We start from the raw sequence: 15,911 nt of genomic DNA on the forward strand, positions 1-15,911 counted from the left end.
TCATGATTATACTTATATTCTTGACGAATATTCTATATTAAATAGTAGTTATCATTTTTGTTCCGTCATAGAAGCGTAAAAACAGACAGCCGACAAAGGAGTCCGATATAATATAAATTGATCGGGACATAGAATGGACGTAATAAACGACGTCTATAGAAGAATATTGCCTATTTAGTGTGATTCTGAATTCAATATCTCTTCTGAGAATCTTTATTTATTCAGTGTCAACTCGTACTGTATAATGTGTTAAGAGGGTTACGCTGTCGGTCATGATTTGATAAAATGTCTTCAGTTAAGATTAAAGACTATATTGCGGTTAATGAAAATTGTTGATTACTAGTCAGTTAACTTAATGATTATAAGTTAGAAAAATGTAAACTTTATTCAAAAACATGCATTAAAATATTTCATAGAATTGTTTTTAAGAATCATATATGATATACATTGTCAATTTAAAGTAACTGTTGTAAAATGCGCCAATGTGCCAATTAATGATTGACCTCACAAACCACCCCCGTTTAGTTACAGGACCATTCTGGTACCTAAACTTAATATTGTAAAGGTTTTATCAATAAGGTTGTTTGCACATATTTACAAATGTACTAGTATTTAGCCTTATGGAAATAACATATGTGTATTTTCGGTTTAATTAACTTTTCGTTTTATAAAGGATAAAGTAATACTTTAAAAAATAATGTAATATATTATTAGATTCTTTTAATTCTTTAGTGTCAACTATGGTAAAATCAAAGAAACTGTATGATACGAATCTTTGTCGTGCTTTATAACTCATGTACTGCACAAAAACTATGTAACCCTTTTACGCTTGTACTTAAACTAGGCTAAACGTTATAAAAAACAATGTCTGTACTTTTACAATGTGAAAAGCTTTATATTATGTAGCTTTAAGAAATTTGTTACTAAATGCGGAGAAAAACATAAATATTCATTATATACCAGGGTACCTCGAGTTCATTTTAAATCCGGGAAGGCGTGATGGTATTATATTGTATAACAAAAGACCTTATTGCAGCTTAGATATAATATGCTGTGGTCTTGTTTTTCCAATAATGCTGCTTGCATCAGAAGTATTGAAGACTGAGAAAACGGTCTGTATAAGCAGATATCGATGTGCTGGACAAACTCTGTGATGTCAGCTGGACTTTTCATTGAAGTCGTAAACTGAATTTGGATTCTTCATTTGAACAAATGTTTGTGTTTTGAAAACCTTTGCTTTTTGATAGATAAAATATTTAATTACTGCATTTGTAATATATGTGTGACAAAATAGAGCATTTCTACGTAATTCTGTTGTGGAATGTCTAACCTATTTTATTGTTATTTCTTTCCGTCGGACTAGGATATTAAAATGCACTATCTCAATTTAGTGGTATGTATACATGCTTCAGCTTTATTGTATAATTTTCACTTTAATTGATTATTTAATAGTATTCATGTCGAAAATGTCCTCTTTGTTATAGTAATTACGTGTGTACAGATAAGTATTCTGATTTTGATACTTTCAAATAATTGAGAAAAACAATTCAGCAGCTGGTGAAGTATATAACATTTAAGTTTTACGAATGCTAAATTAGGCCAAACAAAAATGTGTAATAAAACAATTTAGTCAAAATACGCAACAATTTTAGAACATTGAATGGCGTAATTATATTTTTGGCTGATATTGTTAATGTAATATGAAAAGTTGAGGTACAATCCTTCCATTTCACACTGTAAACGACACTTGTGACTAACGGGGTATACTGATCTTTACATACTCAAAAGATAATCCGAATGTGGAATAAAAATTTAAAAAGCGAAAACAACTTCTCTGAAGTACAGTATTAAAGTTTCACATTTTATTTGCAGTAGACGAAAAGTTAATATTTAGTATTTTAACAACTGACGGAAACTGCAATAAGGTATGACCGGTTAATTGGCTAGGAAATCTGTGGTAAAAAAGTTTATATTAAAGCAATTTCAAAAATAGATTTCAGAAAGCTTGGGAATCTTGAAATCAATTCGAGGAAATTATATTAATATTTCGAGGAAATTATATTAATATTTTTCTGAGTTATCATTTTACATAAATTGTTATTGTTAACAAAACGATTTATATAAATTTTGAGATACAAAATGGGTATGAGCTAGTACCTTGAATTCTACCAGTAGTTTTATTTACATGATAACTTCCAATGATGGGATGTTTTATATATTTACATCAATATTATTGTTATTAAAGTTGTAAATGAGATCCTTGCGGTAAGCTTTAACCGGACTTTTCACTAATAGAGAACTCGTCTGAATTAGGTAATAACATTTTCTTGCAATTATTTATTTTAACCTTAATTGAATTTGTCAGTCATTCTATAAGCAGAAAAAAGAAATTGCAATTTGTCTTATAGCAAGAGATTGTATCATTTCAAATTAAAAATATACCTCACTATTTACTATTGATGACTTAAAAAATATAAGATGAATGTGCGATTCATTAGCATTTTTGAAAGCTTTAATGCATACTATACTATGTGTTTCAAACCCAGATATAAATTACTCAAACCACGGTTCGTAGCTCACAATTTTGAATTCCCTTTCATTTACTTTGTTGTAAATAGACAAAATGTTGCTAAGTTTTGAGAGTATAACTCTTTGAAAGCTTAACATCCTCAAACAATAGTAGTTGTTAAAAAAAGCTTTACACGCAGAATACTCTTTTGACGCCGTTACTAATGTGAACAGCCCGCCCGCTTAGCTCAGTAGGTAGAGCGTCGGTCTACGGATCGCGGGGTCGCGAGTTCGATCCTCGGGCGGGGCATATGTTCTCCGTGACTATTTGATAAAAGACATTGTGTCCGAAATCATTAGTCCTCCACCTCTGATTCATGTGAGGAAGTTGGCAGTTACTTGCGGAGAACAGGTTTGTACTGGTACAGAATCCGTGAACACTGGTTAGGTTAACTGCCCGCCGTTACATGACTGAAATACTGTTGAAAAACGGCGTTAAACCCAAAACAAAACAAAAAAACAAAAACTAATGTGAACAAACATGGCCATTCTACATGTTCTGGAGCCGGAATTACATCTTTATGTTCACTACATTTCATTTGAGAAGACATGTTGAAAGTTTAAGGTTTAAAGCAAAAGAATTTTACTCTTAACATTCGAACGGGGATAACCTCACTCAAGCACGTTGGTATCGATCATTTTGGCAGTGTAACCCAAAATATATTCTTTTCGGAAATCTCTGTCCGGTAATCAGGTTACTCAAATAAAAGTCAGAGGTGATGAATGGACTATAACGAACTACAATAACAGGAAAGCGTGTCAAACGAATCTTAGAGACCACGTGATAGCACTGTGAACATATCACGCAAAAGAAATAAAGGGGAATAGTTAAAGAGACATATTTATTTTCTCCTCAGTTTTTCTCTATTTGCTATATTAATTTTAGTCCAAACATTATTTTCGTTTTTATTTGCGCCTTTCATCAAATGTCATTCAATAACTGATATCGTGTGACGTAAATCTTGTTTTAATCATATCTTATTGTTACAACGTTGTAAGTTAAATTTCTTTTCAAAGGACATTAAGATAATAAAGCGTAATAGATTTAAAATCCCAAAGATCTAAATATGATCGTTGAACGTTTTTTTCAACAATACTCAAAGTGCTATTTTACTGTATATTATTTAAACACAACTATTATGTATTAGTAATACTTATATAATGGCGTTATGAACAGGTTGTAAACTCACGCTAATATCCATTTTACAACGTGGTAAAAAGCTTGATCTGTTTGATGTGTATTTCAGTGCAATGTGCAGAAAGTCAATAATTAAAACTTTGAAAAAGAACTGCTTGACTGTGGAAATATGCAGCTTGTGAACACCGATTGCAAAGTAAGTTCTGGCGGCCACGGGTGAAATTTTTTTTATCTTACCTTTGAAATAAACGAATTCTCTTTTATCTGATATCTTTTGAATTATTTTAACAAAATTGTTTCAAAAATAGGATCATTGTAAAATTAGTGATATATTTCACTGTTATGTTTTAATAATTCAGTAAAAAATTAATATTTCAAGAAGCAATTTACGAGCACAGAATAAAATAGAACACTTAAAACTACTGAATTATATATAAAGTTGGGTAGAATAATAAGAATACTACAAATGTACTTACGAAATATTTATATGAGAAAAAGTCCAACGGATTTAGATTTACACAATTGACAGGAAAGAACGACTTTATTGATCTCTCGCATGGTATTTTAGTGAATACTTTTGTTTGATTAATTTTGAGTATTGTAAGGAAACATATTATTTTTGATTTGACTTTTGTCTGTAATGGTGATTTCTAGGTAACATTCCTAATACAGAATTCTTATTATAACTTATGTTTCTTTATCATATTTATGTCACATTTTATTTTAGTAAACGCTGAGTATTGTACAGTTAGTGTGTAGTCTCCACCTTTTAATATTTGAAATAATATCTTTAAATACACCCCATATCAGCATGTTTTTTTTAAATTTCTTTTACGGTACCCGGTGCAGTATATTTTACGTTATCGAAATAATTTCCGACAGATACCAATAATGTAGACTAGCCACTAGACTGATCATAGTACATTTTCTATCATTTGTTTCGTCATAATACACTTCATAGAAACAAAAGCCCAGTCTATTCTAGAGATCTTCTTAGAGGAATGATGTTACAATAATCAGTGGACATAGGATATAGACTAGCTTTATTCACTACAGTTAATACTAAAAATGTAAAAAGATATATCAATAAGCTATTATTGCAAGTTATTATGAATGCTATTTTGATATTATAAAAGAAGAATGTGCAGAATATAAACAAAATGATAAAATACTAGTTTTGACTTTGTGGCTATTAAACTTGTAATGACATTTCTAGTCGAGTCATTATGAAATGAGTTCTGATATATGTTGTCTGCTTTAATGACATACTGGCTACCAAAGGTGTTCTACCATATTAGTTGCATAAAAATATGAAATGCGTTTTGTCGTTTTCTTTAAAAAGAATTAACATTGCAAACTCTTGACTTTGGAGTCGTAAGTCACAAGTCGCAAATAACAAGTAACTCATAACTCAAGTGTCACAAATCCGTAGACATAAGTGAAAATGGCACTACAGGGCTTCCATATGTATTGTTTATGTTTTATGATGAAAATATATTATGTCATGTACAGCGGAGGCTCTACAATAATAAGGCAAAGAGCATATTGTGATTAATATGTTCATGAAATTTACATTCAAATAGAAAGACATTTTCTAGCCGCTATAGGTTACATAATTTTTGTTCTGTATTTATGAATGGTGTATAATCATAGATGTGTAATTTATTCCTGATAACAACAGCTACAATTATATGGATGTGCTCAAATACTGTAAATTTCAGATTGTTAGCCATGTTTAAATCAACATGTGTTATTTTTTAGGAAAACCTCAGGCGCTTGCGTATCAGTATCAATTCCAATTCTATTCTAAGTAATGTACTTTATTTTACAGTTTTATGAAAAATAATTACAGTTAATCAATAAAGATCTGTAACGGTTGTAAAATATTGTGAATAAAATATTAGTATTTGTTTAATATCATTTTTATACCCTTTTAAGTATATTTTATAAACTAAGGTAACCAAAATAACCCTTGCGTTCTCTCAGAATTTGTAGTAACTCTTATAAGCAACCTATCAAAAGATACATACATGTCGTGAACTTATAACCATCAAATAATAACATCTCTCTGATGCACTGTTGTTTATAGTCTGTTAATAGATTTAAAAAATGAACTAAATATTTGAAGAAAATATGTTGTTCAACAGTGCCATGCGTCAACATGTTTGTCTAAAAGCAGCTACATATTGTAACAGACGCTTGGGTGTTTAATAACGGTACGGAGTCGCTGGTACACGTGTTAGTAAAATATGATTTTAACTCTGGTACAACTTGTTCCTAATTTTTTGGTACGGTCACGTTTATGTAAGAGAAAGACAACACGCACGGCATTCCACGTGTCTATAATTGCCATTGTTTCAGTATTGATTTAATACAATTCATAAAATAAGCAGAAAAATTGTCCATTACTAATATTTCTTTAACACGAAGCACCAGTGACAGTACTAGTGTAAACAAATACATGTATCAAGAAGTATACATTAATAGTTGAAAGTGCATAGTGTTTAATTGGTATACAGTCTGCATTATATGATATGCTGTGATAACACGTAATTCTAAGAATATGAGCATGTCAAGCGTTTTCAGAAAATTGCAATGTTCGTAGTCACCTTAATCATTCCCCGCCGAAGAAGGAGGGATACAATTATAGCGTTGTTCGTCCATTCGTCCGTCTTTCCTTTCGTCCGTCTGAAGCCATATCTATGACATGGTTTAGAGTATTTTAAGACAACATGGTAGAAATGTTAACTGCTGTAGAGAAATGCCACTCTGCAAGATTGCTTGAGGTAAACGAGATTCATAGCAATTTGTACTTGCATAATATATTACATGAATAGTGTTTTCATTCCATTTTCTGTCGTCAAGAGTCTTATCTCAGACAAGGTTTGAAGGATTGCAATAAAACATGAAAATAATATTAAGTGTAATTTGGAAATGTTCCCCTGCAAGCTTCTGTGAAATTGTTTGAGGACCACATGAGTTATGGCCCTTCGTACTATAATGTTAACTTTATAGGCTATATCTTTACAGATGTTTTGTTTCATTTTGGGTAGCTTGGGTGAAGATAAGTATTACTAAATATAGACAAATGGTCATCGATGAATGAGGGGTTTTCAAAGAGACTTAAATTCAATTGCATTTAAATGCTTATTGTAGACATTAAATTCTTCTTCGAGGGTGAACGGCGGAGAATACCAATTCACTGAATTCATTTATGAATATTAAACATTTCACGAATTATTTGAATTATTTATTTGAATGTGTTTTAAGTCGTTGTCACACAATTAAGTCTGTTTTTTTTTCTGACAAGTCGCAATAAAAACTTTGAGAACATTCATATATCTGACAGTCTATTCTTGTACATTTGTGCATCATCCAGAAAGTGTGACAAATGAATTATATTCTGATAAGAACACCAAGTATTCCGTACTGCTATTATAGACTTCCATTTGTAGACACATTAAGCAATATTTTGACAAACTTAGCAATATATTGTAACTAGCATTTGGACAGAAACATGTTGTGGAAATGGAGTTCTCTATGCAAAAACATTAGCTTCAATGTTTTAGCAAAGACGGTGCTAAAAGTATAATAATTATATTAATAACAAAATATCAAATTTTGGCCGGCAGACACAAGATGTTTACTTTCACTGGTGTTGCTGATACAATTCAAAGATAACAACTAAGATTAACGTCAAATTATTCTGTTGTTGCAGCGTTGCTATCTCAAATGATCGCAGATATTTGATAAACATATCATTTAAGTGGCCTAAACAGGGTCTGAATGAGTCGCAGATATTTGATAAACATATCATTTAAGTGGCCTAAACAGGGTCTGAATGAGTCGCAGATATTTGATAAACATATCATTTAAGTTGCCTAAACAGGGTCTGAATGAGTCGCAAACATTTGATAAACATATCATTTAAGTGGCCTAAACAGGGTCTGAATGAGTCGCAGATATTTGATAAAATATGGTTAATGACTGTTCAAAGTATTTAAAGCAGCATGCCCCCAGATCGTTCGACAGCAAAAAATATTTTTTTTAGATATCTTGAAATAAATGCTATATTTCTTAAGAAGGCTTTCAAACTTAATTACTGAAAAACTTTATGTTAAGGAAACACATGCGAATTTGCTGTTTTTTACTACTTTTTAAGATGAAAATCGAAAAGCGTTTGTCACGTTTTTACTCCAGGTAAACTGTCTCGATTATAAATATCTATATTTTGAAGTCATTATTCACTACTTCAGCTATAGCGCTATTGGTTACGACGACGGGAAAATGTCTTTATTGCCGCGGTGGTCCGGGGTTCGATTCCTGACGCGGTGTCATCTTTTTTTCTTGATTTTGAATTTTTTAAATATTTTGGAAACAAAAATTCATATTCTAATGTTCATAATATGACCAAACTTCAATTTGAAAGAAAGATTATTTTTTAGCCAAATCTAGAGGCATGCTGCTTTAAACATAAAAGATTAAAACATTAAGGATCTTCGGTTTGATCTTGCCTCTTACATATCAATGTAGGATTTGTGCTGCCTTTAAGCCGTGAAACAGTTAAATTTATTATTTCAGAAAAAACAGTTCGTGAGAAGCATCCTCATACATTTTTGACGAATTTAATCAAAGAAAATAACTCTTGAAGCACATGTTATGCGTTATTGTCTTGTAGGTTTTCTCTATAATTTCGGGTTTCAGTTGTACATAGAGTCTAGCGAACGGAACTCTGTAAAAATATTGTATCATTACATGTTTCTATATTCTTCCTAAAGCTATATGTCCTGTTATTGGGTGACCTAAATAAATACCATACGTGACAAAATAGCTGAACCGTTTTCTTTTTTTTACTCTCGATTAAACAAGATAGTGCCTAACGAGTTTTATTAATTCGACATTCCGGATGTTACACATGTTACAGGATACTAATCATAGACCTTTGGGATTATAGAGTGCAATCAAGCACATTAATGTTCTTTTACTATTTTTACCCTTGCAGTAATTTGATAAAACAACCAACACTGTTGATGTTGGAGGAAACCTGCATTTATAGAAATTAATAACAGCAATATTAGTACATAACAGAATATAGCATATCATTATTTTGTTATCCGTATGTTTTCTAGTGTCGTAGAAATGGGAACGTCAATTGACCAACTTCGAATTGTATCATGGGATTAACACCATATTTCAAAAATATAAATTTAATGACGGCGACACTCTGTCTATGTTATGTCACGTGGGGTAGTTATCACGACATCGACATATTCTATATATACGTATTATTTCACTCAATAATTTAAAGGGATAAGAAGATCAGGTGCTGGTTTTGGTACAGAGGTCTTGGGTTGGCTTGAATAAGTGTAGGAAAACTCGTAAAACAATAATTTACTAATTCTAAAACAGAATTATCTGTAAAGTCTACTGATTTCTATGTCGTTTAAAATAGTACAGTGCTGCAGACTGTAATTGTTATATTTCAAAACACAGTTCAGTTAAGTAAATACTTGCAAGAAGTTCACTGCTAATTTTAAAGGGTTCCCTTGCAAGCTATTTTGTAGAGATTCCTCAATATATTACATGACTAAAAGTTATTGTTTATACTATTAAAAAGACTTATCGTCTTGCTGAGCAGTTTTAAATGTGTAACTAACCGAAGTGTCAAACCAGGTTTAGCAATAATTGTTATATCTATGAAGTTTTTTTTGTCCGAGATGGCTGATATTTTCTTTAGACAAATCCCTGTGGAGATAACTCTAAACAAAGCATACACGTGCCATTTGATCAAGTTATTGTGGTATGCGGAAATGAAAACCGTACTTCAGCGATATTATTATTCCATATCTAGGGAATATTCATGTTCTCGTTACAGACTATAGGTTTGTAATAAAAGGCAGATATCTTGACAACCAGTCAATCAACGTATGGTATGATAAGGACAGAGAGATTCCTTCAGATCTAAGCAGAAATACCCAATGGAAAATAACGAGTGTGTGTAGTAGAAAAACAAAACATTATCTATTTCCTCTTTTTCGTACGAACTTCCCTATAATGGTTTCTGACTCATGCTGCAAATACCATGTCAAATAAGTTGATTTTAGTGTTACATCCCTGGACAGAAAGTAAAAGTGTCAACTAGTCTCGATGTTCTTATAGATTAGATGCCAAGTTTCAATGTTTTTAACATGAAACACAGTGAAATTTATACTGGATTGTGAAAATTACACATTTCTTAAATATAACTTCAATAGCAATTAATTGGTTTAAACTGGTGTTTTGCCACTGACAATCCTACCTTTTCTTAACGTATTTGTTTTGTTTGTTCATTATGTCTAATATATGTATTCGTGTGTCAAAGTAATTTGTTTACACATCACTGCATACACAGATGTTTGGAATGCTGCGTTCTTGGGAAAAAGTTATTTCTATCGGACTTTTTGTCTTTGTGTTTATATCCTTTTACGCAGAATATACACAAACTAGTAGAGAAAACAACAAAAAAACTTACATTATTGGTTGACAGAAAAAAAAACATTTACATATTCATATAAACTATGTTAATTATATCACATTGTGGATGTTTGACCTAAACAAAGCCAATTCATGTCCTTATTTACATTCGCAATAATCAAAACAAAATGTAGCTTTTGATTATTTATTTTGCACATAAATGATATTACATGCTTTATTACTTTTTTGAAAGTAGAATAAATGTCCGCAATATTATATGGAATGATATTTAGGTAAATATTACACAATGCTTGCTGACTGTTACAATTTACTCACTGACACTCCCATTGTGCTTACTGGTATAGTAATCATGCATGTTGGCACCTTTAACATGCTTGTTGACAATGATACCACGCTTGTTGACAATGATACCATGCTTGCTGACAATGATACCATGCGTGCTGGAAGTTACAACTTCTTTGCTGCTTAGACCCTAATGTCTATATCATAATTTCATTTGGCAAAATGACAGTGCCGTGTACCGTATTGGAATATTTCAACATGCCGGGACTGTATATAAGCAACATTGCACAGTTACAATGCTCACAGAAGAAAATACACGATGTGACCACACAATGTGAAAGATGCAATCAACCACTAAGCAAGTTGAAAGTAAGCATAATGCAAAGTGCAACATTGCACGTCACATTTTGATACCAGGGGGCGCAAGTTCGTAGTTTTCACGAAAGGTAACGGGAATATCCGGCCTATAACGGATTTTAATTAGCTCTTGGCTAAACCATTTGCTATCAGTTATTAATTATTAGCAATCTGCAAAATTCTGTCCTTAACAGCCAGTTTAATTTGTGAAATCTCAGGAATTTCAAACTGTAAGTCTTCCATTTATATAACACGTCACTTGTTAATAAACGCAACATTAAAAATAAATAAAGTTAAGACAAATGGCGATTTGTAAAAAGGGGAAGTAACTATTGTTAGATCTCTATACATATTCGAATATCCTCGATAATCTTTCCGCAAATAATTTATTCAAAGTTACGGAAAAAACAAGCCACTTGAACATAGCGCCCCTATTTATCAAAATGTGACATATACTTTAGAAATGACATTATGCTACCCATTTTGCCTATGCTGATTACATTTCCTTACTGGTTGATCACTTCGTGAATTTGTTCTGATGCATTACAGATAACATATAACCCTAGCATGTTGAAATATTCCAGTACGGTACACGAAATGTCATTGCCAATAAATTATGATATAGACATCAGGTAAGCACAAAGAAGTTGTAACTTCCACACGCATGGTATCATGTCACAGCATGGTATATGTCAACAAGCATGGTAAGGTGCCAGCATGCATGATACTATACTAGTAAGCAAATGGAGTGTCAGTGAGTAAATTGTAACAGGGCAGCAAGCATTGTGTATTTTACCTAATATCATTCATAATATACAATGGATAATTGAATATAGATTTCAAATTAGCCAGTTCGTTTGCAGTAGCACATGTTATATTATTTCGATTATATTATTTTCAAATTGTAGGCTGCTTTAATTTAAACTGCATGCTAGAGGATATCATAAACTAGAACTTATCAGTATACTAGGTTCTTCATTGAAACTAAACGTTAATGCCTTTGACTAACCAGCCCATGAGTACTGTTATTAAACAAGTCAGCATTGAAATTAACCATACCAGGCAAAGTATATTAGACAGGCCTGAACACTTTATTGCCTTATACAGTTAACGAACACCAGACACACTTTTACTATAAAAATGCAATGAAGGAGGTCAACTGTTCAATGGAAAAGATCATAAATAACATAAAACACAAGAATTCTGTAGAATTCTGCACTCCAGACATTAATGAATGTTCATTCGTGATCTTGTCAGACAAAACTTCGCCAAATTTATGCTGTCGATCCATGATTAAATTATCTTTTGGCAGAACTGCATTGTTTCAAACTAATTTCAAATTCTGTGATATATTTTAAAAAAGTTTAAATTAAGCATTTCAATGTAGATGTTTTTTATATTTCAGGAAGCATATACAAGATGCTTGCAAAAATTGAAAAACTTCTGATTAGAAATCGATCCTGAAGTTAAGAGATAACGAAAAGACAAACGACATTTTCGAAGTCAAAAGTCAGATGACAAGACAAAAATGCCTGTAGGAAACAGAAAATGTGAACCAGAGAAATTAACTTTTGGATAACTGAATAGAAATATTTCAATGTAATAACAATGATAATATTCCACCGACAAAGAAACTGCAAGCAAAATGTGTGGCAGTTGGATATGACGATAACCATGGTATTTCAGAGACACCGAAAAAATAAATACTGTGGAGAACGTTTAAATTTCTCTTGGTACTGACAACTTATGGAAGATTTGGATTTCTTTTGTTTTTGGCCACTTGTGAAATAATTGAAAACAGCTAATATGGAGAACGCTCGCGTTTCTCTTGTTATTGACGAATTATGTAATTATTAAAGATAAATGATGCAGAGAACATTAGAGTTTCTCTTGTTATTGACAACTTGTGAAATGATTAAAAATAAATAATGTTGAGAACGTTTGCGTTTCTCTTATTATTGACAACTTGTGAAATGATTAAAGACGGAAACGTTAGCATAGTATTGTTTGATGGTCTCTGCCCTAACACTGACAACGATCTGAATAAATTGGTCAATTCAGAACTACAATTAGCAAACAAATATATTTTCAGACAAATTTGTATGGAAGAGAATGGTAATATTGAAACCATTATTAAGAATGACACTGTAGATATGTTTATTGGAACAATGAATCTGGAGAATGATAAAAAGTATATGAAATTTGCTGAATTTTTCAATAGGCCTTACATTTCGCCAAGTGGTATTGATAGACATAAAGATGGTGAAATACTGTGGTCGTTAGGTGCAAATTATCAAAGAGTGGCCACTGTGCTCGGCATAGTTTTGACCCATTTTAAATGGAGGAAAGTGTTACTTATAACGGAAGAGAGATCTGAATATGTAACATTTGGGAATGAGATGTTTATAGAATTAGCACATGACGGTTTCAGACCGACAATAGAATACGTCAGGAATGACTTCGGAGATACAGAGATTGAAAATTTGCTTTCAAAGGTCACGGATCAGCAGAAAGGTAAGGACTTAACCTTTATTACCTAACCATGTAAAATTTATTTGGCATTATCCTTTTAGGTGATTATAATTTTGAAAACAATAACGTACATTATGTAAACTTTATTTTGACGCATTATTCAAGCTTCATCGATAGATTTTATTTGTTTCTACCAGCGTTTCATTATTGTTTTGCTAAACTAAGTAGGACAAAAATACTTCAAAGCAACACATTGTTGTTTTTGTTACTGTATAACAAACTTTCTATTTTTCTTAATTTAATTAATTTTTGTACAGCCTAGCGATAAGGGACTGACGTAATTAGCAACTTGTGTCTCTGTTGTCTTCGGAGATTGATTTATAATTTCCTGTGACAAAAGCTATGTCACATTTTCTTATTTTAGAACACACATCAAATGCAAGAATTAATTTCCTGGAAGAGGCTTAAGCGTGTCTTGAAATAGAACGAGTAATCTATCATACTAACATTGAAAGGATATCTTTAAAATGACACTTGTATATAAAGTAATGCAATATCAAAACAGGATAAATGACGGTCATTAGTATTTAAAGCTAAGACTCCTCACATATTAACATAATTAATAGACTTTTGCCTGGTACTAGGATATAGAAATGAGAAAAATATCGAACATGCAGATCCATAATGAGTATGTGTACAGAAATGTTTAAAACATTTTAAGAAATATAACTTTGCAAGAAATAAATAGTTATTTGCATTGTTAACATAGTACCTACATCTTTGTAAAGGATGATCTTTAAAAAAATGTTACAACTACTGAACATCGATATAGAAGTAATAGGAAAACCTACTTTCCAAGAACTAGTGATTCCAAGTTTGACGGGCTCATATTAGTAAACCTCGGTTGAAATGTTGAAGACTCTCATCATATGTAACATCAATTAAAGAAAACTCTTTCGTGAACTAATTCCCATTAAAAGCAGACGACCGCTGAGATGTGTGTCTGTATTTATTTAGAGCACGCGGTGTGTTTATTCCTTTTGGGAATAGAAGAAAACCTGGTAAATTTTGTAATAGACTAGTCTGGATGTATGAAGTGAGCGGGATATTTTTATATTGTTATTGTATCTAATAACAAATTCCCTAATAATACCTGTGCCCATAAAAAAGTCTAGAAAGTTGTTTATTTACAGGTGTGAAAATATATAAATGTACATATTCTGAAAAATAATATATTAATTTACAAATTTGGTGTATGATATCTGCTTATAAAATTAAATTTGTCTTCACAATCGTATGTCGAAATGAACTTATAGTTATATAAAGAGATGTTTTGCTTTTGCAGTCAACATAATTGACTACTCTATTACGTCACATATTTTGTATCGTAACAACCTTCTGTGTCAAATACACTCTGCTTATACTGAATGAATTAATGATAGCATCTAACTAAACAGAGGAAGTGTATAAGTGAATCGCTTTAAACCAGTAGCGGGTATATCCTTTGCACAGGTTTGGTGTCGTTTTAAAACCCGTGTAGTCGTTATTTGTTATTGATTAGCCTCACCATCTTAGAATAAAACTGTTGGATCTTTTTTTTCTGTATATGCGAATGCGTGAAATATATTTTCCCTCGGAAATGAATTTTGGATGAAGAACAATTAATCAATTTGGCATGGCCTCAGTGGTGCTATCAATATGTAGTTACTTCCAGTGAGTGTCCCACGGGTGCAATAATACCATGACTAAATTGTCTGCCTATGAGATCTATGATAGAATTAAGAGAAACTAATTCTTCCCAGGCAGGAACTTACTGCATATTAAAAAGCATGCTGTTTTTGTTTTAACATACATCCAATGTCTTGATGTTTAAAGATCCCTATTTTCTAATTTTAGTAAAAACGATTGTTAAAAAAAAATTAAATTTTAAAATCAACATGGCGCTGTTTGAAAATGCGGTCGCCATGTGCTTCGAATTAAAATAAAGCAGAAATTGTCACTAGTAATTATTTCGTATCAATTAAGTATTTTTAAAATGTTAATAATTGATAAAGAAACATCAATAAACATTTGTTTTGTTTTATAAATTAAATGAATATTAAACGTACAATTTAAGAAATGTGAATAATTTTTGATGTCTACCTTGCAATGGAGCTGTCGTGAACAAAGAAAATTCTAGAGATCGCTTTACTTATATATATGACGAATTGTTTCCCTTGAAAACTCTCTTACACAAAAAGAAATCTAAGGACGCCCATATGCGATATTTGGTTCCGGTGATGTGTATTATACGGTTTATTGTAATAACTGAAAATATATATTGATAAAAATAAAGTTTTAGATGAAGGTTCATAACTAATTCCTGTTTTTATCTTCCTGTCATACAAGATAAACAACATATATATCTTTTGCATTCAAATACACACAAAAGAATTATGTAGGTCTATATATTTTTGAAGAAAATCGTTGCAGTCAGTCTGATTGGTTTATTAGATAGTGGCACCATTTTACACATTGTATCAACTTTCCGCCTTAAGTTTGCTTTTTATAAGGAAACATCACTTGAGCTAGTAATACATCTATCCAATTCAAACTGATACGTACTTGAGGCCACAGTCAA

General features: G+C 31.5%; 1 protein-coding gene across 2 annotated transcripts in view; it reads left to right on the plus strand.

Annotated features, from left to right (window-relative positions):
• The first annotated feature begins 1,111 nt into the window (after nt 1-1,111).
• LOC123554762 (retinal guanylyl cyclase 2-like) overlaps nt 1,112-15,911 on the plus strand; it is an 89,576-nt gene continuing 74,776 nt past the window's right edge. For both annotated transcript variants that reach the window (XM_045345074.2, XM_045345075.2), the window contains exons 1-3: nt 1,112-1,393; nt 3,816-3,902; nt 12,225-13,333. In XM_045345074.2, the coding sequence (XP_045201009.2) occupies nt 12,748-13,333 (586 nt within the window). In that variant the 5' untranslated portion in view covers nt 1,112-1,393; nt 3,816-3,902; nt 12,225-12,747. The remainder of the gene's footprint in view (nt 1,394-3,815; nt 3,903-12,224; nt 13,334-15,911) is intronic.

Source organism: Mercenaria mercenaria, chromosome 7 (genome assembly GCF_021730395.1).
Source record: "Mercenaria mercenaria strain notata chromosome 7, MADL_Memer_1, whole genome shotgun sequence".
Lineage (NCBI taxonomy): Eukaryota > Metazoa > Mollusca > Bivalvia > Venerida > Veneridae > Mercenaria > Mercenaria mercenaria.